The sequence below is a fragment of the Cyrtonyx montezumae genome, unplaced genomic scaffold (assembly GCF_038088225.1).
Source record: "Cyrtonyx montezumae isolate F1298 unplaced genomic scaffold, pur_monq_1.0 scaffold_9, whole genome shotgun sequence".
In the NCBI taxonomy this organism is placed as follows: domain Eukaryota; kingdom Metazoa; phylum Chordata; class Aves; order Galliformes; family Odontophoridae; genus Cyrtonyx; species Cyrtonyx montezumae.
The window spans coordinates 13,921,774-13,939,766 of record NW_027072100.1 but is presented as its reverse complement, the minus strand read 5'-3'; the positions used below and the strand labels follow the sequence as shown (position 1 = coordinate 13,939,766).

Below are 17,993 nucleotides of genomic sequence, written 5' to 3'. Positions count from 1 at the left end.
CGCCGCAGCCCGAGGCAGCGTAGGAAATGGGGCCGGGCCGCGGGGAGGGGGGAGGGGGAACGAAGGGAGGCGGGGGGGGGGGTGCCGGGCGCGGCTGGACACGCCCCCGGCGCCGCACGCCCGTCGTCGACACCGCCGCGCGGCCTCTGGCCAATAGGAAGAGGCGCTCGGCGCGGCGCGGCCAATGGCGTGGCGGGAGGGGCGGGGACACATGTGGGGACGCCCGGCCCCACGGGCACATCTGGCGACGGGAGCGTCCTCACGGCCCGGCCGGGTCCGCCGCGTCTCCAGGTGTGCTCTGCCCGCAGCTGAGCGGGGGAGCCGCGGCCGGGACACCGCCACGCGCGCGGCGGCAGCGCCCCGCAGTCCCCGCTCCGCCCGTTCCCGGCCGGGGCTCGCCCGCCCCCTGGCGGCGGCGCTGCGTTCCTGGAAGTCCCCCCCCCCCCCGCTCCCGTTCATTTGGTGACGCGGCCCACGCTCCTTTAACGGACTCCGTTGGAAGGTGCTCACCGCGGCGGCCACTGGTCCGCGGCAAATTCTCGCTCCAGCACAGAAAAAAACCTACGGGAAAAAGCCCCTACCGACAATATTGCCATTATGAATTTTGCTGTGACATTTACTTCAAGGTCAAAAAACATAGCATTAAAATTAAAAGTGATACAAATAATTTAGTCTATTCAATTTAAAGAACGCATTTACAGAGGATGAAATGCTGGAGAGGGGTTTTGTTGAGTCTGAACGTTGTGCGTTTGCAAACGATGCACCACAAGGAGGGAACGAAGTGATGGGAAAGCACAGCCCAGACCTGAAGCTGTGAGCAAACCACAGCTCCGTGGTAAACGCTGCTGTGCCCCTTCACGACATCTGAGAGCTGCAAGGAAAGTGCCCTCTGCGCCGAGCCCTGAACGGCACAGGCCCAGCAAACCCCACCGCTCAGCAATGGCTCCACATCGTCTCGTAACAGCATGCCAAAATTGCCACGCTTCTGGTGCCAGCTGAAGGCGTGCAGTGTGTCTTCCAGGGTCTGCCTCCTGCTAGGAGGATCACAAGTTAATTAATAGCTAAGTGGAACCGTATGCTCAAACTAGCCCAGATTTATGAAAAGTTGGCTCGGCACTTTTTTTTTCATTTTATTCCATTTACTGCATCAGGAGTTCTAGAAACTGTTCTAGAAGTGACGGTGTGCTGGTGAATGCTGATTCAGTGTGATAGGGCAGCTGTGTGTTTTGAGATACATTACAGACACATATCTCCATTACAAATGCGTGAGTTTGCTGTAAGATGCAGCTTCCCACGAGGCACGGCTCTCGGGAGCGTTTCCCAGGATAACCTTCAATATCTGTAGCCATCGTGTTTTGTCAGAGCCATTGGTCTGCCAGCATGACAAACGCAGAAAGCTGCTAGTGAGGTTTGGCTTCGAACGGGGTAAAAAATTCAATTGAAAAAACGGTTTGAAGTTTTTCCTCGGTATCTGCTGGAACAAAGCTGTACAATAACGTCAGTGTGAGTGCTTAAAGATAAACTAGCAGAAGGAAAAAGGTGCATCTGAAGCCTATCGCTTCAACAGGAAGAGGACCACTGAGGAAAAGGTTTGGCGCTTTCTTACGGAAGACCTCAGGACGTATTTGAAGAACGCTGTGTTCTCTGTCATTCTCTGGGGAGGGGGGAGAGATGGTCCGTTAGTTCACAGGCACAGGTGAAAGCACACGTCCTGGTACAGCCAAATGGCGACCGCACCCTGAGGGAGCGTGCAGCCAGGAGGGATTAGCAGTGACGAGAGCAGCGGCTTTAAAAAAATACAGCAAGGTAAAACACAGCGAATTAAAGCGAACAGATGCATCAGACGGCCTGCTGGTGTCAGGTACCCGTACAAACAGAGCATCGCCGCCGAGAATAAGCAGCAGCCTGTGGTGAGAGGGTAATCCCGCGGGGAAACCTCGCTCCTCCTCGGCCGCCCCGGGGCGCGGCGCCGCGCGGCCCTGAGGCGCTGTGGCGGGCGGGAACCCGGCGCTGCCGGCAGGGGGCGCCACGAGCCCGGCGCAGCCTGAGCCGCACGTAGCGCCGCCTGGCGGCCGCACCGCAGCACAGCGGCACCGCGGAGCCCGCGGCGCGGGAGGGCGGAGCCGAGCGGTGCGTTTGCGCGGAACGGCCGCGGGATCGCCGCGACGACGTGGGTTTACGAATTCTTAATGGCAGTCATCATCTGGTGTTTTTCTGCCTCAACCGGGTGCTGGGGAGCAGTAAGGACAGGACTGACGGCCACCCCCCCCACACACACACTGTGGTTAAGGGATAGCAGTGATTTCATTGCACAGAGCACCCAGAGCTCCTGCAGCCGCGTTGCCCTGTGGTGCCGCAGCAGGCATCTTGCCTCTTCTCTACACACTTCCCCCTTCCCTCCTCCCCCCCCCCCCGAGGGCAGCCACACGAGGGTTTGGAGATGTGTTTGTACACAGGCCCATGCTACAGCAGCTTCATGCAGCACTGCACAAGCCTCACAGTTCAGAACATCCGGAAGCCAGACACTCTCTCCTGTCGTCTCTTACCCATTCTTACACAATTCTTCCTGACCCACGAGTCAAGAAAGGAGCAGAAGCTGGCTGCAGTTCCCTCGCTGGACTCTCTCTGGTATGGGAAATTATCAGTGGGTGGGAAAGCTGGAACAGCCACTCCAGGGCTCCTTCCAAAGCCACATGCAGAGATAGAGAGCTGATGGGGACCAGAAGTGACGTGTGGGGTGGATGGCATATTGTGGCTATCCCACCTGGTGTCCAGGCCATTGCAACCAGCTGCCAGATGACACAGACCAAGGAGCTGTTCTCACATGCCAGTGCTCACCACCAGCATGTCCTAACTGCTTCCCATGGCGCTCAGCACAGGGTGAGAGCAGCTAAATGAACAGTAATTGTAAAGCCTAGCATGCAGCCCTTAAAGCTTTTAATGAAAAGTCGTAATTCTTCACTGCAGTCCATTCTCCTGCCAACCCCTCTAAGACCAGTTTCTGCTATCCCTGGCAGTATGCAGCACTAAGTCCTAGCATCTGGCCCCAGCTTCAGGATCACTTCAAGAGCTCTTCTCGTTTAGAGATTTTGTAAATCAGTAATCAGTCTGCTCCTGGGAGCTACAGGCACTTGTCAGGGTCCCTTACAAGGGTCAGATTCCTGTTTCCCAGACCCCTTTTTTGAAAGCCTGGACACCCCAGAAAAAAAGTGATACATGTTCTGTAACAAATTCATCAAGATGGGAGATACAGTTACCTAGGAATGGCAGATGACTATGGAGAACTTCTGGAAAGTAAGTGGACAGCAACTTCTATGTCTGTTTTTCAATGGGATACTTGTAAAACTGCTCAGAAATGAAGCCCACATCTTCCCAGTCAGATGGCTTCAGAGTGGACTTTGCAGCACAGGGCTGGAGCCTACAGCATCTGCTTTTCCACTGGCATTTGTGCGCACTCAGACACTCTCTCCCTTCCTTTCTTTTGCTGCCATCATTGCAACATTGCTCCACTTAAATTTGCTCCGACCTCCAATTCGCTCTGGAAAATTTTCCCTGTAGCGGGGGAAGGTCTTTTGCTCACACAGTCCCCACCAGCTGGAGGCAGGGGTGCCATCTCCAGGTGTCGCCTCCGCAGCACTAGGTAGGGCAAAGAGCAACACATAGATAAAGTGGAGATTGAGCAACCTGTCACTGCAAAGGCCAAGCGTGCTAGGTCAGAGGTGAGCAGAAAATCAGCAGACAACCAACAAACACCTGAGCATCCCCATGTCACAAGGGAATGAGGGGTGAGGGTGCCCTCTGGGGGGGCAGGACTCTAACAAAAGAACTCAGAGAGGCCAAGAGTCGGCCTGCAACTTGCCTGGGAGGTTTCTCACACAGGGGACTGCAATGCAGAGCATCACAGCTGCAGTTTGAGAAGAGAGGAAGAAGTGTGGCAACAGTTCTTGGTTTTTTGTTGTTGTTGTTGTTGTTTTGTTTTGCTTTGCTTTGTTTTGCTTTTAATGTTAAAATGAGTCAAAGTCTCAAGTCTGGTCTAAGAGCTGGGAGAGACAGAAGGAGAGCCAATCTCTGAGCTGACAGTGTCCCCACCAACCTCTCTGTGTCTTCATTAATGCTGTGTCCTTTATTATTTATTTTTTTAACAGTGGAGAACAGCATGTGGAAAGCAAGAGATTGGAATGCCAGGTACAACTTATGAGCTGCTGCTGGTGTAAGGTGCGTGGCTGTATGAAGAGGGACCTGGGGCTAGGATGAAGGAGAAAACAGTGCACACAGATTGATAATGCTCAGAAATAAATTTCAATTTTACTTCTCTGTGTCGCAGCATTTATTGCAACATTGCTGTGCTGTCAAACTTTCAGGCAAGGTCACATCTCACCCCAAGATCCCCCATAGTGCTGTGCTTCCCCAGCATGCCCGCACGCACAGACACCACTGCTCTCCAACTCACCTGCAGCACACTGCCAGCAGCACCTCGTTCAGTGATGCAACTGTTGACTTCTGGCATTATCTGCTTTAATCTTTGCCCCTCTTCTGCCTCTCCATGCTTTGTATTAGGCTGCAGGTCTGCAACTGAGCAGCTGTGTCCACATAGTGTTTAGCATGATGCAGCTCTGATCTCACTGATCTGCCAGGAGATACTGCAAGGCAAATAACATGCACGACAAGTCTTCAGCAAGGAGCATCTAACATTATAGACAGCCTTTTTTCTAGAGTACAAACCCTCAGCCCACAGATCTTCTTACAAAAGCTTCAGTGTTTGATCTGTGACCATTACATTAATAGCATCTCCCCAAAGCTAGTGTCCTTCCAGGACAGATGCTATAGACCTGCAGCATGGGAATTGGAGAACCTGCTAGAAATCCTGGAAAAGAAGACAATTTTCAGGAATTATATGTCTCTGCAACACTTTGTCGTAGGTCTGAGCCCGCAGATGGAAAGCTGTGTCTCACTACAGCATAAAAGGGAAAACGGTGAGAATTAATACCAGAAAAAAGCTGTGAAGGTGAGATTCTTTCCTCCACTCTTTCACCCTTCCCATACTCTTGTCTTACTCTTCCACTATCTATATTTTTTCACACATGAATAAAGAGGATTCTGGATTTTACTAGATATTTATATATATAGCTTGGGACTGTAGATGTTTTCACTAAGTAATTCGGGAACAATGCTGTCTCCTTCCCCAGCTGAATAGTTCTGAAAGAATAAAACATGAAATCATTGGAAAGAAAGACAGTGCTTTTCATAGAAACACTGCCTTTCTGCTGAAGTTCGCTGTCAGAAGACCTGTTATAGAACTAATAGCTGCTGCCCTTGAGTTTCTTATCAAATGATCCCTTCACCAGGAACATCTGCATCTCTTCTCCTATCTCTTTATGGAGAAGACTTTCTGGGACGATTTGCAGCCTCTGTATGTCAGGCCAGGCCAGACCGTGTCGTGGCACTGTCAGGGATGGAGCTCGGAGTGCCAAGACCTCCACCCGACTCTGTGGTGTGGTGTGGTGTGAGCTTCGCTCTACACCTGCTTCCATTTCAAAAGCCCCGTTTCTGGCCATGCATTTGTTGTGACAAGTGCAGAAACAATTTTAAAAGAGACTGGAGTTAGCTCAAAACCTGCTTGCTGAATGTTAGGGTTTAGGATAAGTGGTTAGACCCGCCAACAAGGTTCCCATGAGAAGCTGAGAGTGAATGTTGGCTCCATCAGAGTGGATGCTGGGATTTGAGGTGAGCTGGAGGAAGTTTAAAGAGATCCCAGCAGAGCAGGGAGGTGAGGGGGGGAGCAGGGAAGGAGGGCACCAGCTGGGCATCCAACCTCAATTACTGCTCCAGCTGACGTGTGATCCCAGTGACTATGGGATTACTCAGCACTGGCCTGGAAAAGGAGGTGTGGGCCACACCATCTCTGATACGATCTATTTCACATGACAGTTGCGCAGACGTTTTATTTTGTTAGGGAAGATCCGCTTGGGTGGGAGCACAGCTTTTGCATGCTGAGCAGCAGAGGACGGGGTAGAAATTTTGAGAGGGCAAATTCAGATCTCTAAGAATATCTTAAAAAATGCCGAAGAAGTGTAACCCATCGGTTGCAGGGCCCTCGCTTAGCCAGAGGCTGTGGCATGACAGAGACCTGCCAGGGTAATGCCAAGAAAAACCAGAGCCATTCCAGCAGGTGGCCATGGCAGGAGACCTTCTGCTTGTGGGTTCCTGAGATGGTTGGAGGTAGGAAGCTCATGAGGCTGAATTTCAAGAGTTCAGTTGCAGGGGCCAGTTAGGGCAGCTTCTGGATGCAACTGCCAGATCTGAACTCAGGATAAGGGCAGAGCACAAGAGAGAAAACAGCCAGGAGAACAAGCCCTGGCTCACTGCGACTTGCCAGTATTTGCACCCAATACAGATGCTTGTATTTATGAAGGTAAGGGCTACAACCTCCAGACCCAGACCTTTGGCCAGGCCCAGCTCCAATTTAATCTCTGGTGCATCCACCAAAGATTAACTTGGGAGATAAAGATAGAACTAGAAATATTTGAAGCCCCAAAACCTGTTAGGGCACTTTTGTTATGGAAAGAAAACCCTCTTAAAATGTGAAAAGTAAACACAAAAATACAAGAAAGAAAAAGCCCATCGATCCACAGACACATTTCTGAATTCTTCCTCTTTTCAAAGTTTCTGAGGTTTGAACATTGGGAACAGTTGACTGTTTGAATCGTGTAATGCAATACCTGTTCCTCTGGCTTAACGTTACAGTATTTCCCACACCGCAGGATTGCTTCACATTATTCTAAGAGGCAGTGTCATTTTCCCTGCAGTGCTGGGTCTTCTTTACTGAGGCAAAGGACACTCCTACTTCCTTTAATTATATGTTTTGTTTTAAATTAATGTCCTTTATTCTGGGGATGAATCACCAGCTTGTAGACAGGTAAATGTGGGAGTAAGAGAGTGAAAATATAAGTTTGATTCCCAAGGTGGGTGTCTTTAATTAAAACGGACATCGAGATTCGGTCTTCCTTCCCAAACTTACACTGCGATTCCCAAAGTGCCCGGGTCCCACGGCTCCGCGCACGGAGCTCACGCTCTTTCAGAACGCCTTTGAACACGGTCCCCCCGCTCCAGAGCGCACATTCCCCGTCGCCTTTGTACCCTCATAGTTGCAAAGTAAATACACCAAGACAACCTCCAAACTCCGCCGAGACTCCCCGTCACCGTCCCTGCACGCAGAGATGCGGAGCGGGGCTCGGCGGGTGCTCGGCTCTGGCGGCCGTGGGAAGGAAGCCGAGGGCGCGCTGCAAGCTGCGCTCACTTGGCTCTCCGCTTGCCCTCGTAAAATGGTTCTGAACGTCCGTGTGGGACGGTTCTGCCCGCCAGTGCGGTTTACTCAACCAGGCACTGGACGGAGAGTAAGAGGATCTGTCTTCTATTTGCAGCTTTTTTCCCTGCTTTGGCAAAAGAGCTTGGAAAAACGCCTTCCGCCTCCATCCCCCCAGGGGTAAATCGGGACCCAGGCGGGGTCGGCACCTCTGCGCGGCACGCGCAGCCCCCACGGCAACAACCCCTCCTCTCAGGCGCAAAAGGCCGAGCGCCGGCAAAGGGCGGCGGCAGCGCCCCGCAAACCGCGTCCCGGCCCCGGGCCGCCCCGGGCCGAGCGGGGCCCGCGTTCCCCGCAGCCGACGGACCGGGCGGGACGCGAGGTCGCGGCGGCCCCGCTGCCGGCGACGGCGGCTCCGTGCGGTGCCGTTCCCGCGTGCTGCGGAGCTGCCCCGGGGCCCGCGCCCGCGGCCGGCGGCGTCCCGGGGGCCGGAGCGGCGGCTCCGGAGCGTGCAGCGTGGCATGCGGCCAGGCGGTGACGCGCCTGTTGCTATGGGATCCACCGCCCCTATAAATAACCGAGCGAAGGAACTTTCCTAAGTCAGAGACTTGAGGACACGGGCCCCGCAAACAGATGGTCCGCAGGAGAGCCGCCAGCTCCAGCCGCAGCTCCGGGAGCGGGAGAGCCCCGCCGCGCAGCACGGACTGATCCGCCCGGGCGGGCAGCGCAGCGGGGCCGTGCCCAGCGCCGGGCTCGGGAGCCCCCCAACCCGACGGCGGCTGCTCGATCCCGTGCCGGGGGGGCCCCCCGCGCCGTCTTCTCCTCCCCGCATCCCCCTTTGCTTTCATGCAACGCCTGGTGGCCTGGGACGCAGCATGCCTCCCCATCCAGCCGCCCGCCTTTAAATCCATGGAAGTGGCTAATTTCTATTACGAGGCGGACTGTCTGGCTGCTCTCAACAAGCTGCACCCGCGGGCGGCCGGGGGCCGCTCCATGACCGAGCTCACCGTAGGGGACCACGAGAGAGCCATTGACTTCAGCCCCTATCTGGACCCCTTAGCAGCATCCCAGCAGCCGGCGCAGCCGCCGCCTCCCGCAGCAGCAGCAGGGGGCAACTTTGAGCCTGCCTGCAGTAGCGGCGGCCAAGATTTCCTTTCCGATCTCTTCGCCGAGGACTATAAAGGGAGCGGCGGCGGCAAGAAGCCCGACTACACCTACATCAGCCTCGCCCGGCACGGCCACCCGTGCGGCAGCCAGAGCCACAAGCCAGGGGGGCTGCCGGGCTGCTTCCCGCCCCAGATCGTGGAGACCAAAGTGGAGCCGGTCTTCGAGACCCTGGACTCTTGCAAAGGGCCCCGTAAGGAAGAAGGGGGCGCGGGGCCGGGACCGGGGGGCATGTCCTCGCCCTACGGCAGCACCGTGCGCTCGTACCTTGGCTACCAGTCGGTGCCGAGCGGCAGCAGCGGGAACCTGTCGACCTCGTCCTCCTCCAGCCCCCCCGGCACCCCAAACCCTTCCGAGTCCTCCAAGTCGGCCGCCGGCGCCGGGGGCTATTCGGGGCCGCCCGCGGGCAAGAGCAAGCCCAAGAAGTGCGTGGACAAGCACAGCGACGAGTACAAGCTGCGCCGGGAGCGGAACAACATCGCGGTGCGCAAGAGCCGCGACAAAGCCAAAATGCGCAACCTGGAGACGCAGCACAAAGTCTTGGAACTGACGGCCGAGAACGAGAGGCTGCAGAAGAAGGTGGAGCAGCTCTCCCGGGAGCTGAGCACCCTCAGGAACTTGTTCAAACAGCTGCCCGAGCCCCTGCTCGCCTCCTCGCCCCGCTGCTGACCCCCGCGCCGGGCCGCGGGGCGAGCCGAGCGGTGCCCCCCACCCCCGCTCCCTCATCCTGGGGCCGGGCCGCGTTTTCGGTTTCATTGGGGGTTTCGTCGTCGTTGTTGTTGTTGTTTGTTGTTTCGGTCTCTATTTGCTTCCCCTCCCCCCTCCCTCCGGGGCCAGGGGGCGGGGGGGGGAGGGGGGGGCGCGGCCCCGGGGCTCTGCTGGGCGCTGGGATTATTTAAAACGGCGAGAGGAGAGCGAGGGCGAAGTGATGCAATCCTTTAAGCATGGCTGGGAATGCTGTGTACATGATGCAATCTCGTGTAACTGTCAGTCATGGATTGAGTAATCTGTTAAAGATGTTCCTACAGTTTTTTTATTATAAAGAATAATCTATTTCTATAAGAAAATACATATGTATATTTTGGGATCTATGCATTCTTGCTACATTTGAAGCATTAATGAACGATTTTAATAAACTTTATGACTAGGTTAAAAAAAGTAACTTGTTTTATTTTGAGGGTACGTTTCAAGTCAGATGAAACGCAGGGCTGACATTCCAGCTGGATCTGGCTCGGTGCTGCAAGCGAGAGCAGGACTCGTGTTGGTCTTTTGACTTTGTGACTCAGAGAAAAACAAAAACAAAAACCCCAAGAGTAACCCAGCAAAGAGCGGAGCTGGAGGCTTCAGCCAGTCCTCCCTGTCTCGTTCTGGCTGCTCTGATCACTTGCTGTAGCTGCCGCTTGGGTATTGTCTGGGAAGGAGATGTTTGTTTGTTGTTTGTTTTTGCATTTCTTGCTGTTCCCTCTGTGCAGTGAGGTGTGCTATCCAAACCGTGACCAACCCGGACAAGTAACTCCGAGGCTGAAGTGGGAGGGAGGAAGAATCAGTGAGGGAGGAAGCTTTCACTTTTTTTTTTCTTTTTCTCCAAGGAGTTTCTGTTCTCTGAATTATGGTTCAGCATGTTTTAGGTGTGTAGTTCACAGGAATAAACATGGGAAAGTAGCGCTTCTGTTGGATGTCAGTAACGTGGTCATTTTTGGGAAGCTCTTGTGACAGCCGCCAGGTGGGACACACACCAACGACTCTTTCCTCTTGAGACGTTCTTCTAAAACCTGTAGCTGGAGTTTCTCTGTGGAGAGGTGTTTGTTTCTCTGTGTCTGCTGGGGGAAAGCAGCAGATGAGTGGAGTGGGAACAGGCTTTGTTTGGCTATAGATTGGGCTGGAGCTTTGTTCTGCTGCTCCCGTCCCCTGCATGCTGCTGCTGGAGCTCTGTGAGAAGCTCCCAGTGCCAGGCTGGTTATGTGCAGGGAGCTGAGAGAGCTCCCCAGACTTACTCAGCATGTTCCTTTTTCCTGATAGGCCAAATTTAAGCACCGTGTTTTAAAATCCAGATTCCCAGTGCCCCAGAAGAGGAGCTCCTTAAAGATCTGTGCTGTTGGACAGCTGAAGCCAGAGGAGCTTTTCTGTACCAAGAGAGTGGATTTGAATTTTGTGCTGTACATTCCAATACAAAGGGCAGGACTCCAGAGCAAATCTTTAGCTTGTCACTTATTCCTAGTGTTGCTCTTAGCAAAAGCTTGTTTCCTATTGAAAGAGCTGTTGTGCATTTTTGACACTTGGGATCCTTGTCTTTCCCTGCAGGTAGAGCTCTCAGGGAGATCTGCTGTGCTCTGCCCCCATAGTACCTCCAAGCTCCTGCCAGGAGCCATGCAGCAGTAAGCAGGGAAGTGTTAGACCCGATACAGATTTCCATTGTTTGCTTTTTAATTTGTACACTGCAGTTAAGTTGGTTTTATGAGACCCTATGAATAGATTTTCTTGGGTGAGCAAGCTCCTGCATGACTCAAATTCTCGCAGGCAAGATAGACGTTAGATCTTGTCTTGGCTGTCCCTTGTGACGTGGATCTCCAGCCTCCAGTGGCTGTTTATTCTGCTATTCTTCTAAGTTACGAAACTTATCCACATCGTTAGATCCCATTTTCTTGCTGTGCTGTAGGCCATGTAATGTTACCCACACTTACAAGCAGCGTTCCCAGTTGGAGCTGAGTGCTGCTGAGGGTAGAATTGCTGGAGGACTGAAGATGGCCTCAGACACATTTCTTTCTTTCTTTCTTTCTTTCTCAGTGACAGAGCTTCCAACAGAAGTTCAGTTTATGAGGGCCGGGAGGCAGAGTGGATTGAAAGATAAGATGTACTAAAGGTATTTATATTTGTTTGAATAGTGATCCCGTTTTGGAGCTAGAGCTCTGGCAGGCACAAATGAGCTAATTCCTGTCTTAAAACTGTTTCAGGAGTTGGGGCAGTGTTGCTGCTGCAATTTAAAGCACATTTCAATTACTGCTGTATTCCAATCTATCATCTTTTTGGATGAAATATTTGTCATTAAGGAGGAAACTTCTGCAGCAGTGAGTTTTTGTCAAAAAGGTACAGTTAGGATAACTGAAGGCACAAACACATGAACATTACAGCAGTCTCAGAAGTAATCTGAAAGAATCAGAAAAATAATTTCTGAATAATTCTTTCTTAATATTATATTGCCTACAGAATTTACATTGTTAGAGCTTTTTAGCACAATTAAATACGTGAAGGCCATGAAATACCCTCCTTAATGAAAAAACACGTGAAAAAGCCCCTGGAATTAAAACATTTCCTAGGGAAAAGAAAACAAAAACAACAGTTTGGAAGAAAATAGTTTGGAAATTAATCTGAGCACTAATTCTTGCACCAAAGCAGACAAAGGATTTCAAATATCCTTTTCTAATCACGGTGGTGGAGTTGGAAAATCCCTGTCTAAACAGAGGCTGTGCTCCAAATGGGAGAGCTTCCCTTTGCAAATAGGACTGTGTTAACTGAGAGCAGTACCGGGTGCACCCAGTTGTCTCCTTACCAAGTTTCTGTAGCTGCTTCTCCTGAAGAGACTCTGTACAACTGGTGGTAAGGCTTCACAGCTCACACGCAGAGAAACCGTTCAGGGAAGTTAAGGCATTTACTCCAGGAGGTTTTTTTTTTATTTTATGGAAGCCTATAAAAAACATTTGCTTTGGGCTTTTTATTCCCTTTCGAATTATTTATGACACCAACTGATTGCTACAGGTCTTTCTCTTCACTACTAAAAGAAGCTCTCCTTTCTATGCAGGAGCAGTGCTGTCAGTTCATATTCCCAGCGCTGACTTCCCACTTCCAAAGCATCTGCACTACTTTATCATTTGCTGCTGTTCAATTCAGTTTTGCTTAGATCCACAAAAGAAATCATATGTAGTTTTCAAGCACTGTTTCATTAGCTGTGAATAAAAGTCAGTGCAACTTAGTATCTACTTTAATAAAGACAAAACATATATGAGGCCAAATTACATCTTCTCTTGCTATTAATATCACTGAAGAGATCGTAAGTATTGCCTTGCAATTTTTCTGTCATTCATAGCAACAGGCACAGTTCAGGTACAGAGAGGTTTTAGTTAGGTCTCAGAATTTCAGCCATTTTGAAGAGTAACAAATCCTCCACAAACTCACATATTCCCCCTGTACAGTACATTATAGAGGTGCTGGATTTGTCATCAGACCTTGTTTTAATTGGCCTGAACATCATCCCAGCCAAAGAACTGCATTTTTGACAGAGAGGCAACAAAAGTTTATGTTCCCCATTGCCACATAAAACAAGTGCAGCAGTTGGTTTGTTTTCTATAGATGTTTGCTAGTGTATTGCAACAGCAGTCCATTAAGCCTGTGGTAGGTAGTTCATTGATGTTGTCTAGAAATTACAGTAACACGAATCACAGACTCCTTCAAAGAATGAAAATATCCCTCTAAGCCCTCAGCCGTGGGCTGCTCCCCTCCCACATCAGCCCACCTGGGATCCGGGTCCGCAAAGCTGTGCGAGCCTGATTTGTGTTTGTGTCAGAGAGCAGAGAAGTGTTGGTTTTAGACATGAATGTCACAGTGACACTATGGGAAAACGTTTCTGTGCAACACGATGAAACAATTTCTTGGCTGGAGTAATTCAGGAAGGGAGTCAGAAGGACAAGAGAAAGTGCCTGGAGCTGCTGGAGAAGCAGGAGGAGAGCAGTGGTGGCAGAACACTGTTTTGCTAATTCCCCATCCTCTGCCATGTGGCAGTAACTGAGGGTGGATGTTTCTGACTGCGATGTGCCACCTTTCATGAGCCTACACTCCTTACTGAGTCCGTCTGTGTTGTCCTTTGAAGATGGAAGTACAGAAAGAGAGCACAGAATGTCATTTTTCAAGACACGAGTGTCTAACATTTAAATGTACAGGGAGCACAAAAAAATGTGGGGTTGGCATAGTGAGATGAGTAGATTAACAAAAAAGCTTGTAATTATCAAGGAGGTTTTTTTTAAAGGAACGTAAGGTGGACCACAGCCACGGGCACTTCCACACACCACCAGCCCCCACTGCTCATCGTGCTGATGTGCTTCTGATGACAACTCCCAGAGGCTGAAAATATTCCCGTGCTTCGAGTTAAGAATTAGTGCTGACTGCTGGGATGGATCCTCAGACCTGAGGGACTGGGAGAGGAGGCAGAAGGCCTTCGGATACGACGTTAGCTATTGGGTTCACAGTATCCTTATACACTTGGAAAGGAACTTATAGAGCTGCAGTTAATGAATGGCAGAACACTGTCAGAAATTAAGCATCGAGGGATAAAAGAGATTTAGCAAAAGCTCAGGACTTGGAAGGCAGTTTCTGGTCCTGACTCCTTCATTAGTTTTCATTTATCTTTAGATTGCTGGTTAGCTCCCAAATGTAATGAAGCTGTCTGCACATATGTGCATCTCCAGTTATAAGTGCAGTTGCCATAGCTGCAGGTGTATTTGCCTATTATATTTTTAGATTCTGATCATACATATGTGCTTTGTTATACATGTAGCTGTAGTGATTTCAGTGGAACTATTACTTGCATGAGAAATGATAAACACATAGATCCATATTCACATGTTTACATGGATCTGTATAAGCACAGATCTGAGATCACGATGTCTCTGGGAAGTTTTCAGTGCCTTTTACAGCACATGCCTAGGAAATTTTGAGTATTTTTGTATTGTATATTCAATTTCTCCAGAGCTATCCAGTCACATGGGCTGACTTGACTATCCATTCCCATACAAAAGGCAATGACAGAGGCTTCAGCATTGGTTACTTCCCAGAAAAAAAAAAAAAAGCACATCTAATTAGTGGGGTACCACCTCTCTCAGCCATTGGGCCCCAACACAACAAAACACGAGTGCATATTCTGCCTGAGCAGAAGCAAAACAATGCAGAACACAAGCTTTCAAGTGTTGGATGTGCCAAGTGCTCTGCTGAAATACATCCTTCCAGAGTCCCAGGCATAGCCACCCGGCCTCTGGGTTATGGCTGTGATGCAGCTGTGTCACAGGTGTTAAGTCCTGGGAAACAAAACATGGCAGAAAATCAAGATGTTCAAAAGATGGTGAATGTGATACACTCAAGCAGGCCAAAAGAAATCCTCATCTCCTTCTAGTGTACTGAAGGGGCACATTTGCTGTGTATGCTGGACAGGGCTGGCAAGCCACTGTTAGCAGTGAATGCTGTTAGCACCTGACTGGTGATCAAAGGAGTCTTGAGCAACAACCCACTCCACATCAGCAGGAGCTGCTGCCAAGAACCACGGACATCTCTGGGCTGGAAGGCAACTGATAAAGCACATGCTGAGAAAAGCAATGATTCCTGCATTGAGCAATCTGAGCTCTGCTAATGGCTACTGGAAAATGTTATTTTTATTTTAGTTCTGCAATTGCATAAGGCATATTCATTAAAGACTCTCACATGGTGTTTGCACAGGATCATTATATTTTATTTATTTATTTGTTTGTTTGTTTGGCAGCATTTTATTTAAATGAGCAGATACTCTCACTTTACGAGGGAAAACTCCTTGGTACTTTTCTTCCTCTGTCAGTAACAAATATGGATCAACTGTACCTGTCTCCAGAATTAGCTCCTGTGCATTTGGCTGTGGAAGAGAAGGCACTCATGAAGAGTGGGAATGACACAGTCAGATCTGTTGTAATACAATCCTGTGCCCGTTTTGAGGGGATACAGTCCACAAGCAAGGTTGGCAAATTAGAAAGGATTGGGCAAAAAAAAAAAAAAAAAAAAAAGAAGAAAGAAACAAACAAAAAAAAAGAGTACAGGGCATATTTCCATGGTCTGAAGAGGTTTTAAAAGAAGGAAGTGATACCAAAGAGTACATGGTTCTGGGAAGGCTATTGCAAGCCATGGCAGTGATGGGAACTGTTCCCAACAGACAAGCTAGGGGCACTGAACTATTTCCTCACTGACCTCACATCCATATGAAGTGAAAACCCTACTCTAGTGTTTTTTGCCAAGATCTTTAAGGCGAAACCTTGGCAAATGGCTCCTGCTTTTGCATTAATTCACTAGCAGGTGCTCTTCTGCACGAGCCCTGCAAGAGCTTTATTACCAGAGTACACTAACTATAAAACAGCCATAAGCTTAATCCGGTATTTACTGTAGGACTGTGCCTTTTTATTGCACGCAGGGAGGGAACTCCCTTCTCAGCCCTCCAGGTGGTCCCTTCAGGGCAGGGTTGAGGCACATTGGTGAGAAGAGGTGGGGTTGGGTGGGAGAGGCTTTCGTTGCTGCCCTACCTGTTCTGGGCATAAATTGAAATGATCAGTCTTTAAATCCTGCCAATTAGGCTTGCTTTACTGGCATTGGAGTCAGTTTACTATGACAAGTAAAAGTACAATGTTTCTCCTAAAGCAGACAAAAAAAGAGGTAAAATTCTGCTGTAAAATTCTGCAAAACAGCAGGGCAGCACTTTTCAGCACTGGGCACAAATCCCTCCTGGCACATTTGTGTACCCTCTGCCAGTAGTGACTGTTGGGGAGCTCACAGAGCAGGGATGGAAGATGCACTCTGCACTCCTCCACAGCACCCCCTCCTCTGCAATAACTGCACTTAGGCATTCAGTGCAGGATTAGATGTGGAAAAAAATAGCATATACTCTATTTGCCAACAAAACTCCATCTACCTGGGAGAGCAAAACATGATGCCTTTTACAAGACTGCGAAACTGCTAATCTGGGTAGTACCTGTGGTCTCAAGGCAGTACCTTCTAAATCCCCTGATGAACATATTCCTATAATGAAGAGGATCTCTTGGCTCTATTTATTGCTTCTTGGTTTCTGCAGACTAAGGCAGACATTGCTCTGTTTCTTGCATGCTGATCCCATTTTGAGGGTTATCTTGTTTACTACAAAGTCCAGAAATTATAGGGATGATTTTCATCCTCAGTGTAAAATTATCTTTGCAGCAAGTACTTCTGCCTACAGAGATACGGCAGGCAGAACCTGGACTCATCCCTGTCTGCATTCAGAGAAGAGGGTGAGCACTGTCTCCCAGCAGCACCATACTCTTATACTTCCTTAAGGGCCATTCTCACCGCTTTGGCTTTTATTTTAGGCTTTGCTGGGTCTAAACCAAACATTTCAGATATCAACATTTCAGGCCTTTGCATCCCTTACTTGCTTCAGAACATGCTTTATTCTGAGAATGGTTTCTCACTGGCACTTGGGCAGGAAGTGAAGAGCACAAATGGGAAAATTATCCATGTCAGAAACATTTAATATTGCACAAAGCTGGCCCAAGAGGAATGCTGCGTTTTACTCTTTGATGTCCTGGGAACTCTGACTCAGCCTCCTGCATCCACAGCTTGTAAACCTCCACAGTGTATTACTAAATGACTTCAGCACAAATTTAGGATAGAAAAGATCACTTAATATAACCTTCTTTATAAATGTGGCTCTAGGTTCTTCCCTCCCATGACTGCCACCTTACTTAAGTAGACCTTATTACTTAAAATTACTTAAAGTCTGTATGAAATGCTAAAAATAAAAATGAATTCAGCAGAGAAAGCTCTCGGTTATTTTGTAGAGTATGCTCTCTAGACTCATCTTCTGGTGGTGACAACGAGAAGCACAGCTGTCCCTCACTATGAACACTTCTCAGGCAGTAGCATGACCACACATTACATATGTAAGATAGGCAGATGCCAGTAGAAAGTAATTTTTCTGACCCAGTCAGTACAGAAGGCCATCCCTCATGATGAGGTCCTCTGCAGGGGCTGTGTTTTACCATGCCTCATACCTTTCAAGTTATATCAAATGACCCCAAAAGTTGAATACTACTTTCCTTCTTCTTTCCTGGAAACTGAGCTCTATGTTCACCGAATTTCTGATTCCTCAGCGTTTTCGTTTCAAACCCCCTTGTGTTTGACAGTATGTAATTCCTGATTTGGTGGGTATAGATGCAGTTTTATTGGGTACATAATAACATTCTATTCAGGGACAACATGTCATGATAATAAACCATCCACGTAATTAGGCTTGACTCATCAACTCAAAAAGGTCAGAAAGGAACTCTTAAAAGCACCTTTAAAGGATGATGGAAATGTTTAAATAACAAATAAATTAGCAGTGTTTTGTACTGTTAAGTGCTTTGCAGGGTAGAAAATTAATTAGCAGTGACATGAACACACAGCTCTGGAATGCCCATGTCTGGCCCATTCCATCTTGCTTTGCCCACTGAGTCATCCACGCAAAGTGATGGAGCTGTGCAGGAGCAGGTGTGGTGGGATGGAGTTTAGCGCCTTACTCGTGCAGGCACCACGGATGGAGATTTGCTCTGGAGCTGAGACCAGGCTACCAATGGCAAAATGCAGCAACACAGCACTTCTAGGCAAATAAAAAAAAATGAAAAAAAATCCCACATTTTTTGCATATTATTATTTCTAAATTGTTACTTTTCCTTTTAGGAATTTTGTTGTTTTAGATGAGATGCTAAACATTTGTCTGTAGTAAGCTACGGAA

General features: G+C 49.3%; 1 protein-coding gene across 1 annotated transcript; it reads left to right on the top strand.

The window, feature by feature from the left end:
- Nucleotides 1-7,916: 7,916 nt before the first annotated feature.
- CEBPB (CCAAT enhancer binding protein beta) lies at nt 7,917-9,194 on the top strand. Its single transcript, XM_065754166.1, has one exon. The coding sequence runs from the start codon at nt 8,150-8,152 to the stop codon at nt 9,134-9,136; it is 987 nt and encodes a 328-aa protein (XP_065610238.1). The 5' UTR covers nt 7,917-8,149; the 3' UTR covers nt 9,137-9,194.
- Nucleotides 9,195-17,993: the final 8,799 nt, after the last annotated feature.